At 43.5% G+C, this 24,912-nt stretch overlaps 1 protein-coding gene across 9 annotated transcripts in view; it reads right to left on the reverse strand.

Moving 5' to 3' along the window:
- Positions 1-1,949: 1,949 nt before the first annotated feature.
- Positions 1,950-24,912, reverse strand: part of mef2d (myocyte enhancer factor 2d) — a 76,602-nt gene continuing 53,639 nt past the window's right edge. For 3 of the 9 annotated variants that reach the window (XM_034289012.1, XM_034289011.1, XM_034289013.1), the window contains exons 5-13: positions 22,278-22,485; positions 22,092-22,148; positions 16,134-16,312; positions 15,575-15,604; positions 10,775-10,886; positions 10,154-10,370; positions 9,312-9,380; positions 4,343-4,393; positions 1,950-2,947 (exon numbers count right to left, since the gene is read on the reverse strand). In XM_034289012.1, coding sequence (XP_034144903.1) covers positions 2,536-2,947; positions 4,343-4,393; positions 9,312-9,380; positions 10,154-10,370; positions 10,775-10,886; positions 15,575-15,604; positions 16,134-16,312; positions 22,092-22,148; positions 22,278-22,485 — 1,335 coding nt within the window. In that variant the 3' untranslated portion in view covers positions 1,950-2,535. The remainder of the gene's footprint in view (positions 2,948-4,342; positions 4,394-9,311; positions 9,381-10,153; positions 10,371-10,774; positions 10,887-15,574; positions 15,605-16,133; positions 16,313-22,091; positions 22,149-22,277; positions 22,486-24,912) is intronic. The other 6 variants (XM_034289017.1, XM_034289018.1, XM_034289014.1 and 3 more) reach the window with 5 other exon arrangements.

The raw sequence follows: 24,912 nt of genomic DNA on the forward strand, positions 1-24,912 counted from the left end.
CATTGATGGTCACAATAATGATAATATGAATAGTAATAGTAGCGATTATCATAGAACTATTATAATTAACAGACAATAGAACTGTCACTAGCACAAATTAACACTGGAAAGTGAGTGAGATTCTCTAAACATCATTATACATGAGGAATATGGGGGCAGGTCACTATTCTCATGACGATTGTCTTTCCTTTGTGATTACAATGACCCTAGTGCTGTTCTGAGATCAATGGCAGGGCTTTACACTGCACCTCGCTTGGCTTATCTAACCTCCAGACCACTAAACAATGACATCACCCCATAGTCCGCCTCCAAATCATCACTCCAGAGGGACAAAACTTTGCTTCATGGCTTGTGGCCCTATTCAAGACATAGCTACCATTGTTATAAAAAAACGAAACAAAAACATCAGAGGTCAAAAAACATCATTTTGTTCAAAGCTCAGGACACAACAGTCGTACAGTCTGAGGGTGTGTGAATATAACCGCTCTCTCTCCCCCCCTGCGCTCCCCCCACACGGTCGTCTGGACCGCACCCCAGGAGAGCCACGCTGCACAACACTCACAGCAACCATTACAGGGTTATGGAAGGATAAAGAGTCAATGGCAGGCCGTTTGGACTTGTGGTGTCTGGAGCCTAGTCAGGGGCGTCAAACTGGTGGGGAACAGAGGGGTTCACCACTGGAGAGCTGCGGGCTGTGACAAGGTAACATAGCCAGGGTGGAGAGCCCCAGGGCACCCGGCCTGTTTGCCCTGGATGTGGTTGGGGGCATGCAGACATGACAGTCCCATTGTGGAGGACACCTGGCTGGTCGAGGGGACGGGGTTGGGGGTTAAAGTGCGCTCCTTCAGAGTCCAATTTGCTCCTACCTCCCCTTATGCCCCCCCCCCCCCCCCCACATCCACCCACCCCACCCCCTCGCGTGGCTTTGTGATATGGTGCACGTCTACAAACACATAGAAATAGAAAGACAGATCTGCAGAGAATCGACACATCCGCTTTTAGTGAAATCCTGCAGAACCAAGGTGAACATCTCTTTGATATGCCGGTACAATCCCTGTCGTCCATCATTACCTCTGCATCGGTGCAGCTCGTCACCTGCTTTCCAATTATGCTTGTGCTGCTGCCTGAAGCTTTTTAAATATATATATATATATATATATATATATATATATATATATATATATATATACATATATATATATATTTATTTACTGTATATGCTCTAAATGTTTACCCTAAAAAAAGTTGTACCTGCTATACAAAAGCCATACCAAAGGAAATACAGACAACAAATTGCTTACTGTATTGTATATACACTGTTTTTCCCTTTCTCTCCCCATTTACATTGCTCATCCTAAAGTTTCTGAAACACAGGCTTTGTTTAACAAAAATACTTTTCGCGTCTGCGTGGATGCGGATGAATTTGAGCATTGGCAAAATCGAAAAGGTGGGAACATAGTAACAAAGAAATGTACAAACACACGCACACACACACACACACACACACACACACACAAAAAAAGCATTTGAAATAAATATCAAAAATCACACACACCCACACAGCATATGAAGTTCCTATGTAGATATCTGAAGGATGTCATAGAGCTTATGCAGCTCTTCCCTGATAAAACAGTCTTTTACCTCAATTAGGTTTGGATGTTTCAGATTAAACAGCTATATGCATGGTTCCGATTAAAATACCTGGTTAACAGTACCCGGATCAGCCACTTCAGAAGAGTTAATCTTGTCTTCCAAAATGGACAGCTGGTCAGTAAACTGGGAGTTCTGCATTGTCAGATCAATCAAAAGGTTGATATAGAAATGTAAAGATGGTTGATGTACAACAGTCAGACTGAGGGAGGACATAATATTCCAGGAGAACAGTTAAAAAGACCAAATACCACCAACCTCATACTCGTTAGAAAAAAAAACACCGAAAGCCGGGCAGATACAAACAAGTCGATTCATTTTGGTTGTGGTACTGTTTTTCAACAGAACAGTGCAGCTGGACAAGAGACCTACGGTGTATGACAGGCAGGCTATAAGATCTGTGTCATGTTGTCTGGAGGAGAAAAGACAAACTACAAGACATGTATTACGATGTGTAGCCATGAGGAGAAAACACAGCAGTCCATTGGGAGTCCGTTGTCCAGCTTCTCTCTACTCTCTCTCTTCAGGAGGACGAGTGAGATCGAATGAAAAAAAGAAAAACACGAAGTCACACCAATCCAAATCTCACCCAACCCACCGTGACAACACGCAGTCCCTGGTTGGGTGGCTCCGCCCCTTCAGAGGGTGTCCGTGTCGGTGCGTGAGTGAGCATGTGCGGAGGATTATAGTAGAAAACACGAAGCAGAGTGGTGCGCATTGGTGTCAACGCATACATTAGTAAGAGAAACGGGGTGTGTAAGAGCATGCGCAAATGTCTGCGTGTGTGCGTGTGTGTGTGAGGTCAGTATGTACTGCATGGATGGTAAATAGGTGGTTGGGATAGATAGAGAAGGGGGCACGTCTCCATCTCTCTCCTCTTCTCCTCTATGTAACCCAGGTGTCCAGTCTCATTCTCTTCCCGTTGGTCCCCTCCTGCTCCTGCTGTTCCTGCGAGGGCCTCAGGAGCCCCATGGCCGAGGAGGCCCCTCCCTGGAGGTGGAAGTCCCGTCCCTGGGCCCCGTCGTCCCTCTCTCCTTCGTAGGAGCTGCCGTTGCTGCTCAGGCTGTCCACCGGCGAGCGGCCTTGATGGGCGGACGGCTCCAGGCGCAGGGCCCCCGGGTACTGGCCGGACAGGGGGGCCCCCGTGATGGTCACGAGGCCCCCTCCTCCTCCGCCCCCACTCGTAGAGCACGGGGTGCTGCGGTCACGATTGGGCGACACGGGCTCCGACTTGATGTTGACATTTGGGTTAGTGTTGATGGTCAGCATGGTGCCCTGAGGAAGGTGGCCCACCGGCCTGGAAGGAGACAGGGAGGGAGGGACAGAGACACAGGATGAGACATGTGGCGCCATCTGCTGGCCGGCCGGGGTTACTACAACGCTCCTGAAGAGCCTAAACATGACGTTAAACACAGGAGGCCAGACACGGAGCTGCTCGACAGCACACTGTACATGAACCACTGATGGAACACTGAGCCAACACCTGGAGGTGGAGGAGGAGGTGGAGGAGGTGGCCTACATAGACAATGTGTCAGCGAGCTACTGTAGATGGGGAAACCATCAGAAGACTGCCCACAGGAAGGATGGAGTCGTTTAAGAGGAGGAAATACATTTTCAGGAAGTGAGTTCCACCCAACTATTCATACTATTGCGGGTGACAGCTAATGTGGCTAATTTCTAATGAAAGTTCATGTTTGGGGAACACTGTTAAGCAACCGGTAACCAGCGATGCCGTCATCTCAGGGAGATTCTTGTGAAGGCAGTGTGGTGGCAGATGGACTGAGGTTAGATTCTTGTGAAGGCAGTGTGGTGGCAGATGGACTGAGGTTAGATTCTTGTGAAGGCAGTGTGGTGGCAGATGGACTGAGGTTAGACACACAGACAACAGGTACAGACAGACTGGAGGTCAAGGCCACACGGAGACCACGGTCCACAAGCCATGCAGCCTCACTCAGGAGACCAAGTCACTAGGATTTGATGCATGTGGTGCAACAGTGATGTCTCTTTAAAGTCAACTCAAGTCATCTAGAACGACAGTAAGTCCATCTGTAAATACAGACATCCACCTCTCAATTAGAATAGGCAGCTTGACCTTTAACCTAGCCAGAGCTGAAATAAGACACAATGACCTATCTCAGAAACACAAAGAAGTAAAAGGTAATTCAAGAATGTGTCTTCACATTACAACGCACACGCGCGCACACGCACACACACGTGCACCTTGACAGTGCCCCTCTCTATGTGCCACTTTATCAAGCTTGAGCCCTGCATTGTAGGCTGGTACAGGTAGATGGATTATAGTGCCACAGGGCTCCCTGTTGCTATGGAGACTAGAAAGGGCAGAGTCAGCAGACTGGTGCCAGTGAAGGTGTCCTCTGCAGGCTAGCTCAGAGCGCAACACAGCCAGCACAGCCAGAAGCACACGGTTACAGTACAGTACAGCGCCTCCCAAGACATGTTCCAGAAGGACCCCAGCGTGGACTGGTTTTCACTTGAAACCGGCCTCTTAAGAAATGATCTAAATCCTGAGCAACAGGATTACTGTTCTAAAAGCTTAAGATGGAGCCTCAGTTTAATAAGGGCTGGATGCGATTTTAAATGGAAACCAGTATGCGTGGGGTTCTAAAAGACCCAGTTTGGGGAGCAGGGCCATGCCATGTGGCTAGTTAGACAGTGAGGAGATATACAGTACCAGCAGAGGCCCTCTTCCCTGCCAAAGAGCAAGTTTGATTGAGAGGCCATGCTGTAAAGAAGGGTAAAAAAAACCATATTTGAGAAACGAACACAGGGAGGATTAAACAGAAACCTTCTATCCATTGATAAACATCAGACAGCCATAAAAACCAGTCATAGATAGAATATAAAATAGTCACAGAAAAAATACATTTCAGCTTTGTAAAACATTGTATAATAATTGTATAATAATATATTTAAGTCCAATCAACAGATTATTTGGAGTCTAGCAACAAAGACACCAATCTAGTCCCTACAGAAATATAATTGTGTTATTGAGCTTTCTGTGTCTCTTTCTCTCCCTCGAATGTTGCGTAATTAAGTTGGAGAGGGTGTGTTGATACAGAGATTCCCTATACTGACATCTTCAAATAAACACAAAGGAGCAAGGGGGTATGTTTAGTATCCTGACATGTTTAGTATACTGCTACGTTAGTATCCTGAGGTATCTAGTATTCTGCTACATTTAATATTCTGAGGTGTTTAGTGTTCCCCAGTGTTTAGTATCTTGTGGTGTTCAGTCTTCTGCAGTGTTTACTGTTCTGCAGAGTTTAGTATTCTGCCGTTTTTAGTATTCTGCCGTGTTTAGTATTCTGCCGTGTTTAGTATCCTGCTGTGTGTAGTATACTGCTACGTTAGTATCCTGAGGTGTCTAGTATTCTGCTACATTTAGTATTCTGAGGTGTTTAGTGTTCCCCAGTGTTCCCCAGTGTTTAGTGTTCACCAGTGTTCCCCAGTGTTTAGTATCTTGGGGTGTTCAGTCCTCTGCGGTGTTTACTGTTCTGCAGTGTTTAGTATTCTGCAGAGTTTAGTATTCTGCAGAGTTTAGTATTCTGCAGAGTTTAGTATTCTGCCGTGTTTAGTATTCTGCCGTGTTTAGTATTCTGCCGTGTTTAGTATGCTGCTTTGCACACATTGAATAGGAGAGTATGTGCACAAACATGTCACAATGGAATGTTCATAGGTAACAAATCTGCTGTGTGTACTCTAAAATGTGATAGGAACAGAGGTACGCTGCCCCCTGAACAAAACAGCTGAATTGAGACAACTGACACAAAGAGAGAAACTGACAGAGAGAGACAGAGAGGGAGAGCACTGCATGGGGAGATGTTGGAAAAAGACAGTAACATTAATAGTTAGAGAGAGATAGAGATTTTGGAAGGAAAAGAGACGGAGTTGACACACAGATAGACACAGACAGACAGTGTTGACACACAGACAGACACAGACAGACAGTGTTGATAGACAGACAGACAGTGTTGACACACAGACAGACACAGACAGACAGTGTTGACACACAGACAGACACAGACAGACAGTGTTGACACAGATAGACACAGACAGACAGTGTTGACACACAGACAGACACAGACAGACAGAGTTGACAAACAGACAGACACAGACAGACAGTGTTGATAGACAGACAGACACACACAGACAGACAGTGTTGACACAGACAGACACAGACAGACAGACAGTGTTGACACACAGACAGACACAGACAGACAGTGTTGACACACAGACAGACACAGACAGACAGTGTTGACACACAGACAGACACAGACAGACAGTGTTGACACACAGATAGACACAGACAGACAGAGTTGACAAACAGACAGACACAGACAGACAGTGTTGATAGACAGACAGACACACACAGACAGACAGTGTTGACACAGACAGACACAGACAGACAGACAGTGTTGACACACAGACAGACACAGACAGACAGTGTTGACACACAGACAGACACAGACAGACAGTGTTGACACACAGACAGACACAGACAGACAGTGTTGACACACAGATAGACACAGACAGACAGTGTTGATAGACAGACAGACACACACAGACAGACAGTGTTGACACAGACAGACACAGACAGACAGAGTTGACACACAGACAGACACAGACAGACAGTGTTGACACACAGACAGACACAGACAGACAGTGTTGACACACAGACAGACACAGACAGACAGTGTTGACACAGATAGACACAGACAGACAGTGTTGACACAGATAGACACAGACAGACAGTGTTGACACACAGACAGACACAGACAGACAGTGTTGACACACAGACAGACACAGACAGACAGTGTTGACACACAGACAGACACAGACAGACAGTGTTGACACACAGACAGACACAGACAGACAGTGTTGACACACAGACAGACACAGACAGACAGTGTTGACACACAGACAGACACAGACAGACAGAGTTGACACACAGACAGACACAGACAGACAGAATTGACACACAGACAGACAGAATTGACACACAGACTGACAAGAGTTGACACACAGACTGACAAGAGTTGACACACAGACTGACAAGAGTTGACACACAGACTGACAGAGTTGACACACAGACTGACAGAGTTGACACACAGACTGACAGAGTTGACACACAGACTGACAGAGTTGACAGTTTACTTGATAATATTCCCACACTAAAGAGTAAAGAAAAACTGAAAAACCACAATACATAATGCCATGTTAGTGGAAAAAATACAAATGAACCTGTTCGGAGGGGATGAAACGAAGGAAATAAACATAGCCGGGGATGTTTCGCATTAGATATTTACGCAGTGATTTTGAACTCTCTGAGTCAGACTGTTTTCTTCTGAATACATCAGCTGTGTCCTAACAACAGACAGCAAAACATCCTGCATGGCAACCGGCAAAAGTTGACACATGGAAAACAATTCAATAAACAAGTAAACCTGGTCAGGCAAGCGGGATGCCCTCGACACAGAATTAACATTTAGATTGGGCTGCTAGTCAACAGGTGCACGCTAGTCACAACCGGTCTTTACAAGCTGCGACTGGAATGATTGGCCACTCAGAGGGGTGTGCATGGGGGGTAGTTGACAGAAATGATTTCTCATTGCGTACCACTGCGAGCTACCGGGGCCAACAGAGAACGCCAGGCTTGATGCCCAAAACAGTCAATCACCTTTGATTGGAAATGTACGCTTACTATAGCCACTGTGTAATAAAACCATCAACAAAACACATGGGCTACGTCTGACACACTGGCGATACGTCTGACACACTGGCGGTACGTCTGACACACTGGCGGTACGTCTGACACACTGGCGGTACGTCTGACACACTGGCGGTACGTCTGACACACTGGCGGTACGTCTGACACACTGGCGGTACGTCTGACACACTGGCGGTACGTCTGACACACTGGCGGTACGTCTGACACACTGGCGGTACGTCTGACACACTGGCGGTACGTCTGACACACTGGCGGTACGTCTGACACACTGGCGGTACGTCTGACACACTGGCGGTACGTCTGACACACTGGCGATACGTCTGACACACTGGCGATACGTCTGACACACTGGCGATACGTCTGACACACTGGCGATACGTCTGACACACTGGCGATACGTCTGACACACTGGCGATACGTCTGACACACTGGCGATACGTCTGACACACTGGCGATACGTCTGACACACTGGCGATACGTCTGACACACTGGCGATACGTCTGACACACTGGCGATACGTCTGACACACTGGCGATACGTCTGACACACTGGCGATACGTCTGACACACTGGCGATACGTCTGACACACTGGCGATACGTCTGACACACTGGCTATACGTCTGACACACTGGCGATACGTCTGACACACTGGGGATACGTCTGACACACTGGGGATACGTCTGACACACTGGGGATACGTCTGACACACTGGGGATACGTCTGACACACTGGGGATACGTCTGACACACTGGGGATACGTCTGACACACTGGGGATACGTCTGACACACTGTGAATACGTCTGACACACTGGGAATAAGTCTGACACACTGGGAATAAGTCTGACACACTGGGAATAAGTCTGACACACTGGGAATAAGTCTGACACACTGGGAATAAGTCTGACACACTGGGAATAAGTCTGACACACTGGGAATAAGTCTGACACACTGGGAATAAGTCTGACACACTGGTGCTGGAACTGAGAAACTGGGACAGGGTCTAACACACTGCAGCAAGTCCAGAAACACCATTGCAACCTGGTTTAATATCTAAACACCTAACAACAATGTCTAGAAGTCCTGTAAAAGTGTCATGCAAATTTGCACATCACTGCCTGGGTTTGTGGAAGGGGCATCTTATCATTATCAATTCAGTTGTGGCCATTAGCCAGAGGTTCTCCTCCAAGCGTGTTTGTTCTGTTCGTTCTGTTTGTTCTGTTCGTTCTGGCATACTTATTGGTTGAGTGAACCAGTTTGATAAAAAGCAGAGCAAAGAACATGTGACAATCTTTAACTCTCTTTTTTGGAAAAAAGGGGTACATTTGGAAGAAAACAACAAAGAAACCAAAAAAGAGTGGGTCTGTGCGTAAATTGCAAGTCATAAAACGCTCAAGTGAGTCAAACGAAGAAACTGCTCTACTGGACAAAATATGAACTGAATTTGTACAATCTGTAGATGGGTCAAATCTGACAATTGATCTTACAGTCAGGCAATTCCATTAATATAGAGATCAATGTATGTTATTTATCTGCTTAGATGATTTGTTAAGGTGTGTATTTCCCTGTGTAAGTGCTGCCTTTGGAGACACTTGACAGACACACACACAAAGGGCATGGCCACTAGTATATTCCTGCTGCTTGAATTTCTCCTGCATATTTTTGGAGACAACACTTTGCAACAAAATAGAACGAAGCAGGAAAGAATACCTCAACATCAAAGACAAACAATAAATGCCATGACATGACAATTTAGAAAAATGTTGGTATAAGTTACATAAAATTTAACTGAACTTTGATACCTTAATTATTTTCTTTTGAATGAAAGCCAACCTGAGAGCCACATAAATCGAATGTAATATTACTAAAGCATGATGATAACCACATAAGTAGCACTACATGCTAATTCATTCACCTCAGGTTAGCAGCAAAATTGGAGATGCAGTTAGCCATCTCCCCGTTCTGTTTCTCTGCGCCCCACATGCTGTGGACAAGAGGGGGAGAACAAACAGGCGGTTACATACAGCTATCTCTCAGCTAGGTTAGCCTAGCAGCTGTAATCACATAAAACTGCATTTAGCGCTAACAATGCTTGTAGTGAGAGGCTTGAGGATCATTAGCTAGAATCAGCCTAAACCTAAAGCACTCCGGAATCCACGTGGGTGACGTTGAGGGAGTTATTTAGGTCAGCCTCTCAGACCAACTCATCCTCAGAGCGGAGGTGTATGCCTGACATACAGCTAGGAGGACAGGGACGATCTCAGATACGTTTGGACGCTATCCAGGTTGTCATATCGTCATACTGACCTAGTTTCGTCCCGGGATATTGTCATCTCTCACTAACTATTTTCAGAAAAGACATCCCAGCACAAAGTAACACAAAAAAATTAAAAAGAAATCCACACAGTTGGCTGCACAAATAAAAACAGCTTTAATAAGATGTGCTGATGTTTGCTAACAGTAAGTACAGTTCGTGGTACAGGGCTCTGGTCAAGGGCTCAGCTAAGTGCAAGATAGCAGTTACTACTGGCCCCAAGCAGCTCAGTTGGTATGAGCCTGGTGCTTGCATCTCCAAGGTTGTGAGTTTGAAATTCTATAATGTATTAACTATGTGAGTGGTCACATATTGTGGTGTTCGTTTTGTGACAATTTGTGGTGATTGTTTTGTGACAAGTTTTGACAATGTCATTAGGACCAACTCTGATAATGGTTTACGGTGTAGCTAGCTACACTTGTTGACATGAAAAGTGTACTTACACCAAGTTACTAAGGGACGCCAAGCTGATCTGTTGTTGTTGTTGTTGTTGCTGTTGTTGCTGCTGCTGCTGTTGCTGCTGCTGTTGTTGTTGTTGCTGCTGTTGTTGTTGCTGGGATACTGCTGGTTGTTGTTGCCAGTTGGTCATGTTTCCAGGTAGCAGCCCTGATGGCGTGAAGGTCTGGAGTGCTGTGAGATCTGCACTGGTCAGTTGGTACTCTGAGTTCGAAAGGTAGGAAAGTGAGGGACAGTCAAAGACAGAGAGACAATCAGGACAGTGAAAGAGAGACCAACAGTCAAGAACAGAGAGAAAGAGGGAGAGATAGGGAGACCAACATTAGTAAACAGATAGGGACGCAAGAGAGAAGAAGGAATAGTTTAATTATATCTTAATTCATTGGCATCAATATTAAATGTGGGAAATTCATAATTATCAAACCATTTCATGTGGTGTCTAGTTGGTCCAGAAATGCTCCCACACTGATCAAAGTGAATATGCATTGTATCCACTTACTGCAGTGTGGCCATTTGCGCTTTTGTATAGTAGTTTGGGCAATTATTAAGATTTGTGTTGATTGGATATACTGGTCATAATCCAGTCACTGTATGATACAGACACTCACCAGTGTTATACGCTGTCTGCATGGCCGAGAAGGGGGCAAGGAGACTAGGTGTTGCCACAGAAACCACTGGTGTGGTCAGGTTCCCTTGAGAACCACCTAACCGCTGAGCATTCTAGGAAGACATGGGACACAGGAAAGTTTGAACGTCAGGACACAGTGAAAACTATATATATGCACCCACGCTGCATCGTGACATTTGCTAACAGTATCAAACGCAAACAAAGGTTCACCATACTGAGCTGCGTGGTTCTCCACTTCTCTATGACATGGAAAAGTCAACATTCAAGAGATCTGTCTCAACAGCGTTGGCAAGGCAACTCCATCGCCACAGCCACATAAAGCGTTCCACTCAATGGGAGTCATGCTGATTGAATGGGAGGCATGCATCCGGCAGAACAACCAGTGAGAAAGTGTGTGTGTGTGTTGAAACATTTTATACAATAAATAAAGCAACTAATCTACCTGGATTACTTACAAAAAGAATGTTGTTATCATATATATATATACACATACAGCTCCGGAAAGAATTAAGAGCCACTGCACCTTTTTCTTTCCTTTCCAAAAAGGTTGAAAAGGTATGTTTTGAGTGAGAAACAGAAGCATTCAATTTGCATTGTTCTCTTAATTTTTGTTCACTTAACTTCTTTTGGAAAGTAATGAAAAAGGTGCAGTGGTCTCTTCATTATTTCCAGAGGTGTATATATGATATGTTGATATATATCATATACATGATATATACACTGAAAGATCTAAGACTTTCTCTATGTACACAAAGGGCCTATTTCTCTCAAATATTGTTCACAAATCTGTCTAAATCCGTGTTAGTGAGCACTTCTCCTTTGCCGAGATAATCCATCCACCTCACAGGTGTGGCATATCAAGATGCTGAATAGACAGCATGATTATTGCACAGGTGTGCTTTAGGCTGGCCAAAATAAAAGGCCACTCTAAGATGTGCAGTTTCACACCAGATACTGACACGGTGACCACCATTTGCCTTTGGCATCTCCTTCGCATACTGTTGATCAGGTTTTTGATTGTGGCCTGTGGAATGTTGGTCCACTCCTCTTCAATGGCTGTGCGATGTTATTGGCAGGACCTGGAACATGCTGTCGTATACGCCGATCCAGAGCATCACAAACATGCTCAATGGGTGACATGTCCGGTGAGTATGCTGGCCATGCAAGAACTGGGATGTTTTCAGCTTCCAGGAATTGTATACAGATCCTTGCAACATGGGGCTATGCTTCATCATGCTGCAAAATGAGGTGATGGTCGTGGATGAATGGCACAACAATGGGCCTCAGGATCTCGTCACGTATCTCTGTGCATTCAAAAGGCCATCAATAAAATGCACCTGTGTTTGTTGTCCATAACACACGCCTGCCCATACCATAGCCCCTCCGCCACAATGGGCCACAACGCTGAAATCAGGAAAACGCTCACCCACACGAGCGCCACACACTCTGTCTGCCATCTGCCCTGTACAGTGAAAACCAGGATTCATCTGTTAAGAGAACACCTCTCCAAATGGGCAGACGCTATTCCAATGTGAGCATTTGTCCACTGAAGTCGGTTACGATGATGAACTGCAGTCAGGTCGACACCCCGATGAGGACGACAAGCATGCAGATGAGCTTCCCTGAGACGGTTTCTGACAGTTTGTGCAGAAATTATTTTGTTATGCAAACCGATTGTTGCAGCAGCTGTCCGGGTGGCTGGTCTCAGACAATCTTGGAGGTGAAGATGCTGGATGTGGAGGTCCTGGGCTGGTGTGGTTATACGTGGTCTGTGGTTGTGAGGCCATTTGGATGTACTGCCAAATTCTCTGAAACGCCTTTGGAGATGGCTTATGGTAGAGAAATAAACATTCAATTAATTGGAAACAGCTTTGGTGGATATTCCTGCAGTTAGCATGCCAATTGCATGCTGCCTCAAAACTTGTGACATCTGTGGCATTGTGCTTTGTGATGCAACTGCACATTTTAGAGTGGCCTTTTATTGTGGCCAGCCTAAGGCACACCTGTGCAATAATCATGCTGTCTAATCAGTATCTTGATATGCCACACCTGTGAGGTGGATGGATTATCTCAGCAAAGGAGAAGTGCTCACTAACACAGATTTAGACAGATTTGTTAACAATATTTGAGAGAAATCTGCCTTTTGTGTACATAGAGAAAGTCTTAGATCTTTGAGTTCAGCTCATGATAAATGGGGGCAAAAACAAAAGTGTTGCGTTTCAATTTTCTTTTCAGTGTATGATATGTTGTTATCTCCCAGTTTCATGATGTCCAGTTCTTGATTGTGGTCTTTCCTCATGGCAGAAACTCCACAGCAGGCAAAGGACTCTGAAACATGTTTCCTCAGAAACAAATCTCACCAAGCCATTCTGCATCATATCACACTGCCTGCTTGGTCAGGAAATGTCCACAAGAATACATGTCCCAAAGAGAAGACATCCCCCTGCCAACAGACACGATTGAGCTCAAAGGTCAAGTGCTGCAGTGACACCCCTGTTCTCAGAGACGGGGGCTTTGACCCCCGCGCCACTCGGAGGGCGTTAGATGATTTCATAGGGGATCATTTCATGTAAAATCAAGAAGACTGTTTGAAAAACGTCAACACTGATGTCATATTGGGCTCCAGAAAGATTTCACATGCTCTCAAAATCTGTTGTCTTGACTATAATGATGGATGAACATACGGCTATGCTTATTTACACCTTGGCCAATCTTAAAGAAAACAACATTTAAGTCATTTAGGTGATGCTCCTATCCAGAGCGACTTACAAGAGTGGCTTTATCAAAAGTTTTACATCCGAAAAGAAAACTATTGCTTAAAACAAAACAATTGGACAATAATGTGTGTTGTAGTATGTTCTAGAACACATTTACAGTTAGGTCTGGAAATAATTGGACACTGACACAAGTTTTGTTATTTTGGCTGTTTACTAAAATATCTTTAGGTTACAGTTAAATAATGAATATGGGCTTAACGTGCAGTATCACAGCTTTAATTCGAGTGTATTCACATCCAGATTGAAAGAAGGGTTTAGGAATTATAGCTCTTTAATATGTAGCCCCCTATTTTTCAAGGGACCAAAAGTAATTGGACAATTGACTCAAAACCTGTTTCTTCTGTTATATCTTCATCAATTAAGCAGGTAAAAGGTTTGGAGTTGATTTCAGGGGAATTTCCTTCCCATGGTAAAGAAAAACCCCTTCACAACATCCAGCCAAGTGAAGAACACTCTCCAGGAGGTAGGCATATCATTATCCAAGTCTACCATAAAGAGAAGACTTCATGAGAGCAAATACAGAGGGTTCACCACAAGGTGCAAACCATTCATAAGCTTCAAGAATAGAAAGGCCAGATTTTACCAAAAAACATCTAATAAAACAGCCCAGTTCTGGAACAGTATTCTTTGGACATATGAAACTAAGATCAACCTGTACCAGAATGATGGGAATAAAAAAGTATGGAGAAGGCTTGGAACGGCTCATGATCTGAAGCAAACCACATCATCTGTAAAACACGGTGGAGGCAGTGTGATGGCATGGGTATGCATGGCTTCCAATGGCACTGGGTCACTAGTGTTTATTGATGATGTGACAGAAGACAGAAGCAGCCAGATGAATTCTGGAGTGTATAAGGATATATTTTCTGCTCAGATTCATCCAAATTCAGCAAAGTTGATCGGACGGCGCTTCAATTTACAGATGGACAATGACCCAAAACATGCTGCGAAAGCAATCCAGGGTTTTTTTATGGCAAAGAAGTGAAATATTCTGCAATGGCAGATTCAATCACCTGATCTCAACCCGATCGAGCATGCATTTCACTTGCTGAAGACAAAACTTAAGGCAGAAAGACCCATGAACAAATAACAACTGAAGACAGCTACAGTAAAGGCCTGGCAAAACATCACAAAGGAAGAAACCTAGCCTTTGGTGATGTCCATGCGTTCCAGACTTAAAGCACTCATTGTCTACCAAGGAATCTCGACAAAGTATTGGTAGTGAATATTTTATTTATGAATGTGTTAATTTGTCCAATCACATTTGAGCCCCTGACATAAGGGGACTTGTTTGCAATGAAAATATTTTCATACCCCGGAATGTATGAAAATGTTTGCAATTCCTACATTTTATTTTAATATTTTTGCTCAACCCCTTCAATTATAGCTGAGAGTCTGCACTTCAATTGCATATCAGTTGTTTCATTTTAAATCCATTGTGTTGGCGTACAGAGCCAAAATAATGAAAATTGTGTTAGTGTCCAAATATTTCCAGACCTAACTGTATCTTCTACACACAGAAAACAATAAAAACAACAACAACAGAAAAATACCTCATATACCTCAATGATTGGCCACTCAGTGTGGTACTGTGTGCTTACGTAGAGTAATGTAGCCTTATTTGCCATATGTGTCATCGAGTCCTGATTGTCACTTGTCAATAGACACACACCCTATAGAGAACCTAAACACATGTATCTTCTCCTGCATTTACAGACGTGAAGTTGACCCATGCACATGCCAAGGTACACACAATGCATTCAGAGAGCTTCAGCTCGGTTTTGGATTTAGTATAGCATGTATAAAACACACACTATGCTAAAACATACATATTCCCATGCTAATTTTAATTGACAGTACACCGCAAGTATGCTAATGATATACTAACGCAGCAGGCCTTGTGTAATGTGATGCAGTTGAAAACAGTATGCCGCTCATGCCTGTGAGATCACAGCGTTCGGACACAGCAACCACAGTCTAGTCTAAGGAAAGTTTCTATTCACCTCACTCACCAACTCCAGCTCCTCGTCTGTCTGCAGGGGGGCAGTAGGATAGAGAACACTGATTACAGCTCTGTGCCAACCTGCTGATCAAGAATCAGTCCCCAATTCTAATCCTCAACCATGGGGCTCAGTGTTAGCGAAATGCAAAACTGTACTCAGATTAGCATCTGGGGGCTACTTCACCGCGCACTGAAACGTTACATTAAGAAGGTTGATGATGACATAAACGGAGCCATTTCAACGTCAAGTCCTCATTAAACTCATTAAACCCTTCAAATTAACTGTACTTTAATTAAATGACCTATTGATGTTTCAATTACTTTAGAAACAAATAACAATCACTTAGCAACCACTCTGTATAAGAAATTTGAATATATTCTCATACACTATCCTCATATCTGTATTCTTTATTTTATTTGCGTGGTCAATTAAAAAAATATCAGAAGCCAAAGAATTGAACTGCCGGAACACCAACAAAGATTGAATTAACGCGAGAAGACAACAGGCTCAGCCTGGACCAGGAGAGCTGCGGTAGTGAGTCTTTCTGCCGGACACTCACCAGCTGCATTAGGCTCTTTCCACTCTGGGAGGTGATGACCCGGAGGTCAGGCTTGCGGCTGTTGACCATCTGAGGGCTGGGCGGAGGCGGGGATTTGGCCGGGACAACCTTCCCCAGGCTGTTGCCATTGGAGATGGAGAGAAGGCCTGGGGAGGCCCTGGCACTGATGTAGCCGTTGGCTGATTGGAGAGAGACAGAGAGATGTTGATATGGTGTCAGGATGGAGGGTTTGTGTGCTGGGTTCACACACTCAACTAGTGTACAACAAATGACGAAACACATGGAAAAACACTGGGACTCGGTGTACATGACTTGCCCTTTCACATATTACTGGAAGAGGACCGGCAACACCTATTAGCTATCCACTACAGGAGCAATGTCTGTCCTATGTCAACCATACGACAGCTCAATGTCAACATTTAAACAGGCCACTTCAGGTCACGTCATGTGACACGCCCTTCCCAGGAACAGCACTGTTTTTACAACACACCGATAACAACAACAGATAAACACCTCATGTTGCAACCGTTTACAAATCAGAAAATGCATGCTATGTATTGGTTTTCAAAGACATTTCTGTTATGGATCAGATGGCTCAGTGGTGAGCAGTGTTAATCTGGAACAGCCTCAAGCAACTGAGACAACAACATTCCTTCTTGCCATGGGACAGACCAACACTGACTTCCCCTTACTGGGTTAAACGGAGACAGTGATTCAAAGAAAGACTGTCTGACTGGGTGGAGAGCAGAGCAGGGGACTTTCCCAGCCCTAGCAGGCACACAACCAGGCCAACACAGATAGCACACAAACACACACACACGCACACAAACGCACGCACGCACACACACACACACACACACACAAACTGGTCAGAGAGAAGCAGTGTTTTGTGATAGCAGATAAAAATTGCTCCATGACGTGTCCCAGATGCTACCAGCATGTGACCCTGTTTCGTCTCACTCACACACACACACACTTCAGACAGACACACATACACACACTTCAGACACACAGATGGACACACGAAGGACAAAACGCTCATGCCATTCACAACTGGGACAAGAGCTCTGGGCAGCAAGTGAAGGTTACTTTGTATTGAGGTGACGGTGTGGGTAGCGTTCATTCAGCCAATGTGTCACTGTTTTGGGATGGTGATACTGGTGGCTTTGAGGCACAGCCAAGGGAAAAGTGACACAGCTTGATGGAGACTTTGTGTGTTCACCTGACCTAGCAGACTCCACTCCACACAAACCCACTCACCAACACTGGCCAATTTGGCAGATATAATTCACATAATACTTAATAACTGTAGTACCCAATGTCCAAAATAAATAGTAAATACTAAGTATTTTATATTTTGAAAGTAGTATTATCCTGCAACTTGGAGAATTGTTTATTCAACCTTTGATATGTATTCATACTGACATTTGTTATTTTTTTCTCCTGTTTAGAGAAATGTATCATTTAAGTTAATAGATACATAACCACTAGATGGGGCTGTTTCTGCAAAACTAGCTCACTTTTCCAGGTAAAGGTTGCAAATAATGTAGCCACAATATAAACTGTAATCTATGCGTGCATCTTTAAGCAACCATTTAAAACTTACTTTAGGGACCACCAGCTAAAATTATATGAAAATAATGGGGCATGTGACGTTAACATATACATAAACATAAACAATACTGTGGTTGATATTAGGTTGATACTTGTTTCTGATAAGAAATAAGTTTTAACAAGCACATTAATTCCTGATGTTACAGGACTGTGAATATCTTTGGAATTGCTATACGGGACACCTAATCATGATGTAAAAGGACACAAAACTATTACATTTAAAAAAGAAATGCCAAAATGTATCCTCCATATACCAAAGTTGCCAACATACAATAATGTTAAAGAAAAAAATCTAACACCTGTTTCCATTAATCCCTAAAAACTTGGTTGGAACCCTAGTAATTTCAAATCCATTGGAATTTATTTAAATGATAACCAAATCATGAGAAAATATACTTTTTCAAACCAGGAGCACATTACATGTAATTATTCTACTTCTAACACATTACTTGAACATTACTTCTAATTCATGTTGTGATGGCAGCTGACCTTCCTCATACTAGTGTGCATGTGGATCCAAACCTCACCAGCCACAAATTACCAGTATTGAAAGGATGACGCCTTGCTTTTTATCTAAACAAAACTTTAAGATGGTGTTTTCCTGATGCCTCTAGGATAACGTGTTTAGCTTGGACAGCAACCAAGAAAAAAGACACACAAACACACACAATGCTTACATTGTTTAACTAAATAGCGAACAGCTATCAAATGTTCAAGTGAAAAACAAACTATAAGATCAGTGAGGTCAACCTCACTCCACCTTAATGCTTTTTTCAGTATATATTTTTTTTGAAAACACGCAAATATGTTTTTGAGGGTTATATTTGGACGGTTGCCGTACCTAGCATTCAAACTATTTAACGCATTGACAAGCTGTTTTCAAAGTCTGACATGATTTACACAACGATTTAGAGGTGTTCATGGGTCTGAAGTTGTTCTTTAAGCACATATATATTCTGGTATTATGATTTTAGTTTAATTATGTACTATGTTGATTTATTTCAATTTTACTAGTGAATTTAGATTCTCTCAAGTTTTGGTTGCTACAATCATTTGTTCAATTAGTTTTTTATTAATTCCAGGTTTTATTTGTGATTACGCTGTCTAATATTTTGGTTGCTACAGACACTAACAAGTTGTCAGTTTGATTAGTTCTCCATTCATATAACTTTAGGACTAATCAAACAAACTATTAAGAAGCATCTGCAGCAAACAAAAAATGAGAAATCATGAATGAATTAATAGAGCTTGTACATATACTGTATATAAAACAACTTCTACTAGTAATTGTTTTCTGATGCTGTTCTATGTTGGCAGCTGTGGTATAAACAAGATAAACACCACTGTTCTGTACATTAACTTGGAAAAATTACTTAGGCCATCCATCATTTCCAAGGTAATGTACAGAACGATGGTGTGGCATGTAAATGACATGTAAATGACAATTTTTGGCCTGACAGATCTACTTTTACAGCATGTGGAAATAAATTATGGATTGTGATTAAAGTACATATGAAATGTTGTCAAAACATTGTGTCTGCAACACAACAAGTGGCCAAAAACATGGACTAAGAAACAGTCTAATATCAATAAGGGTGGGAACGGTCTAGGACCTTACAATACAATATTCTCCCTACACTTGGGTCCCGAGATTATAATATTTATATTCTCCGTGTTTTGTAATACACTCATTATGGGAATTTGATATTGAGGTGTATCTTGATTCATTATAAAAGTTTGACATATGTAATTTTATCATTGATAATCCTATACATCCTACTATGTTTTTTAATTCAAAATGTACTTGAGTAGATGAACGCTGTTAACAGTGTTTATCAAAGTCATTTGAGGGGAGGTCTTTGGCTACTTAGAAACATATTCAGATGCAGTTATTGAACAAATAGCAGGCCATAGAAAATATGTCATTTAGTCAAAGTCAAACTTTCATGAAACAACTATGACACCATAAAATACAAAACAAATGTGTATGCTGTTTAATGTTTCCTAAAAAATATTTCTAATAAAAAGTAATGTGGCTCTTGAAAATATATATTGTCACCCGAGTAAGAAAAAACTTTTTTCTTGGACTCTCATGGACAAAACTATGTAAATAACCCAGACAGATATCCTAAAGCATATATTCGGTCAAAATATATCTTGCTGTGAATGTAAATTTCAAAAATCCTCTAAGGTAGGCTATATTACAGTATATTGTTGCTCCCATTAATGCGCATGGTTATAAAAGTACAGCAATTAAAGTAAATGTTAGAAATACTTTGAAACCATCAATGCTTTTTTAAACAAACAATTCTCCGAGCCGCAGCTTTAGACTACTTATCAAACAGATACTGAAACTGGTCAGGGTTTAGAAATGAGGAGTGGGGGACTTTTGGCCATTAATTGAATGGGTGTGTCCAAACTATTGAGTGATACTGTATTATAAAACAGGTGATTCAATACATTTAACTGCTCTATTTGTGTTGGTAACTGTTTTTAAAGAGCAATGAGTCATGTCAGAAGTGTGTTATGTATTGCCAATATATCGCGGCTAAGTGCTGTGTCCAGGCACTCAGCACTGACGCATTGTGCATAAAAAAAAAGTTCTTACCTGTGGTATATTGGCCATATACCACACCCCCTAGTGCCTTATAGGTTCTGTGTACCACAGGTATGACATCACTACTACACTTGCATTAGTAACCGGTTTCTAATAACAGTAAGACATCACAGGGGTTTATGGTAGTATATTGTCAGAATACCGCAGCTAAGAACTGTATCCAGGCACTCTGCATTATCAAGCAAACAGCCCTTAGTATTGATATCGTGGCCATATCACACCTCCTCTGGCCTTTTACGTTAATATATTTGTGTTTTGGTGTAGACATTTGTGTGTGAGTGAATAAATGGGTGTGTGCCTATATATGTGTCTGTGTGTGTGTGCTCTCCCAGGCTCTGCTCCTATTACCCAGGACCGGCTGTGGGAATCTCTGGAATGCCGGGTGACGTCAATTGTGACATTCCCTGAGCCTAGAGCCTGTGCACAACAGCTGAGAACGACAGAGCAAGGGGAGAAGGAGGTGGGGAGAAGGAGGAGGGGAGGTGCAGGAAAGAGCCAGGAAGAGGGGGAGGAGAGTGAAAGCAGGCTAACGGGGTGAGTCACTTAAGCAGCCTCTTGGGACCGCTGCATGCTGGGGCTCTGTTCACGGCATGCACACATGCGCACACACACGCACGCACACATGCATACACACACACACACACACACACACACACACACACACACACACACTCAGAAGGGGAAGACTCTGGGACTCTACCCTGGTCTCGGTTCCATGACTTTGTGACTTTGATCCCCACACATGACATGACAATGTAGTTAATTTCTTACACAGAAAGAAATCTGTCTCATCCTAAAAAAAAAATCCAGCCTGACATAAAGCTACTAAAAATCCAAACTACCATTGCCTTCTAACCAACCCCTCCATGCTAACTGTGCTAGCGCCGCTGAAAAAGTGCCAGGGGAAACACTGATCAATGTCAAAATGTCATCCATTTCTTATCAAATTTAATTTGGTGCTCTGTGCCTCTGTTAGAAATACCAATCAGAAAAAAAAAACATCTAATACAATAATAAAACAACTCAATTTCGGGTGAGCTGTTGTAGCACAATCTCTGATATTGTCATCTATATATGACTGTGTGCCTGAGAGGAATTAGATTACAAGTGAAGCTGAAGCTCTGGACGGTGTCAAAGTCACCTCTGAGGAGAGGGCTTTGCCAAGACAAGGGACAGTTAGGACCAGGGGGGGGATTGAAGTGTGTGTGTGTGTGGGGGGGGTGAACAGCTGAGAGGTGAGGAGAGTTGGGGGGAGGGGAAAAGCGGGGTCAGGGAAACAGATGAAGGGGGTTGAAGAGACGGTGTTAGGCCAGAGTGTTTGGGAAATAGAGGGAGAGAGACATCAATGACACAGCCTTTCATTCTCTCCTTTTCCCAATACCCCCTGGGCTGTTTACAAGCGCCTGTCCTGTGACTCTCAGCTGTTGCTTGCAAACAGGTGTGTGTGTGCGCGCGCGTGTGTTCGAGTACATAAGTGCCAGTGTCAGTGTTTGTGGCTGTTGCCACCCACCAGCTATCTTGCCTTCGTCTGCTCCGCCATCCAATGACGTTATCTGTCCCAAAGAGCGAACCACACCCACAACTCCAAACAAAAACACCAACCAAAACTATGAGCAAACATCTTCTGTTGCTACAACAGACAATCTGCCGTTCGCCGGGTACATGGTCTCCTCTCATTAAAAACACTCAGACAGGCAGTCAGGTAGGCATAACTAGGTGTCACTTACGAACTGGACTCGGGCATCCTCCACTGGAGTTGTTCAGGTCACCTCCTAATAGAGCACCTGTGGAAAGAAGGGCCGACGATGGCAGCCATGTTGAAAAGACGGACAACATAATGAAAACCTTAGGAACATTGCTGATACTGAATTAACAACATTGTGCTGACGTCAACCACTAACCACTGTCTCTACCTGCGCTGGCTGGTCGCTGTGGTAACCCTGGAGACCCGGTGTTCCTTTGGAGGGCTGGTTGCTGTGGCGACAGCAGTCGGGGGTCTGTGAGGGTGGAGTTGACAAAGGACGTGGTGACCAAGCCGCCAGAGTTACTGAACTGGAGAGTGTTCTGATTGGACACTGGCACCGTGACAGGCATGGAAAAGGTTGGCTGTGGCACGGCTGACTGGAGGAGGGACAGAAAGAGGAGGGGTTTAGACATGTAAACACACCTAAATATGGGCACATGTATAACAGTACAGACACATTGTCAGAAGCATGGCATGCAAGTGATTTGTGGAGACTAAAAGGAGCTAAGAAAGTGGTTTGCTTTCAGAACACATGCAAGTTTATTTTTACGCCATCGCAGCAATCTACACTAGATTGTTATTGCATTGGTTATGTGATGACATTTCAAGTCTACATTCTGCAGAACTGTACTCAGTAACCTAGATGAATTATGCTAACGTTTATTACAGGCAAAGTTTAAGAGAAGAAGAAAAAAAGGGGGGGGGGGGGGGCGTAAGATTGTTCTGTCTGTTTGTTTTATTTTGCAGAGGTTGGATCCCCTGAGGGTCTGGACCCAAAGACTCCACTGGAAAGGTTTCTTCACATGCTGATCCTAAAAACACCTGGGACTAGTCACTCAAACATTCTCCAAAGTATTAGGAAGCGCTTTCCCAAAGTACAAGAAACATTCTTTCATCCAAAACATCTCTTTAGTCATCTACATAGTGCTAGCTATGTGAGCCAGGCCAACATTGAGTACTAATCAGAGGGAGGACACAGGCCCGAGCCGTCCAGTGTGCTGCCTGTAACCCATTTCACCCTGTTCCTCTGAAAGGAAGCATCCAGGGTCTCTATAATTAGAATATGGGCCAAGCGTGTCCTGGTACTCCATGTGCTAAATGGGACCTAGTTTTAACAGAGGAGGAAGATGCTCTACTCTGTCCTTCATCATACTGACCTTCCTTCCAGCTGGCTTGGGATCTATGTGTGAAGTTATGGAGGTGATGAAAGGAGAGCCAAACTTTCTGTACTGTGCGTTTTTTTTATTGTATCTGTTAACTGTGCAGTTCTGTCATTCGTGACCAATCCTGGAGAAAAAAAAAACACCCATCTTTATGGTGTTTTAGTAGATTGGGTGTTAGTGGAAATTGTGACTCTGCTGACAGACAACAACCACACTAGCTGCTGTAAAGACAGACAGGCATCAATAGCTATAGGCTGTCACAATAGTATTAAAGCTCCTCTGACCCATAAGACCAGGGTGTTACAGTATGTCACCAAAGACATGGCTCCATATCCAGACAGGCAAGGAGGCTCAGGGGCCTGTGGTAACAAAAACAACCAGACTCCAATGTAATGGAGTACCAGACACAAAGAGAGACAGTCCGAGAGAGAAAGACAGAAAATGAGAGACAGAAAATAAGAGAGAAGACAGAAAATTAGAGAGGAAGACAGAGACCGAGAAAACGAGAGAGGGAGAGAGAAAATGATATCACAGGAGAAAACAGAGACAGGAAATGAGAGAAAGACAGACAGACCAGGGGAATAAGAGAGAGGAGACAGAGAAAAGAGTGAGAGACAGAGTGTGTGTGTGAGAGATGGGAAATAACAGACTGCCTACATAGGTGAGCCTACAGAGGGAGGCCATGCTGGTGGGCAGGTTTGGATGTCTGGGTAGGTCTTCTACAATATAAGGCAGCAGGTAACAGCACTGCACACTGGCCAGCCAGGCAAGAGGGATGGATGGGTGGAAGTGATATTAGTGTGAGGGGGCAGAGGTGTGGAAACCGGGAGCATACAGCACATCCAACTGAACAAGCCATGGGACAATACTATCATACCCTCATCCTACCCAGTCTAATAACATTAATATGACCTGGATGTACACTAATATTAATTTGACCCAGATGTACACTAATATTAATATGACCCGGATGTACACTAATATTAATATGACCCGGAGGTACACTAACAGTAATATGACCCAGATGTACACTAACAGTAATGACCCGGAGGTACACTAACAGTAATATGACCCGGAGGTACACTAACAGTAATATGACCCGGATGTACACTAACATTAATGACCCGGATGTAAACTAACAGTAATGACCCGGAGGTACACTAACAGTAATATGACCCGGATGTACACTAACAGTAATATGACCCGGATGTACACTAACAGTAATATGACCTGGATGTACACTAACAGTAATATGACCCGGATGTACACTAACAGTAATATGACCCGGAGGTACACTAACAGTAATATGACCGGGGTGTACACTAACATTAATGACCCGGAGGTACACTAACATTAATGACCCGGAGGTACACTAACAGTAATATGACCCGGATGTACACTAACAGTAATATGACCCGGATGTACACTAACAGTAATATGACCTGGATGTACACTAACAGTAATATGACCTGGATGTACACTAACATTAATGACCCGGAGGTACACTAACAGTAATATGACCCGGATGTACACTAACAGTAATATGACCCGGATGTACACTAACAGTAATATGACCTGGATGTACACTAACAGTAATATGACCTGGATGTACACTAACATTAATGACCCGGATGTACACTA

Source organism: Esox lucius, chromosome 20 (assembly GCF_011004845.1).
Source record: "Esox lucius isolate fEsoLuc1 chromosome 20, fEsoLuc1.pri, whole genome shotgun sequence".
Lineage (NCBI taxonomy): Eukaryota > Metazoa > Chordata > Actinopteri > Esociformes > Esocidae > Esox > Esox lucius.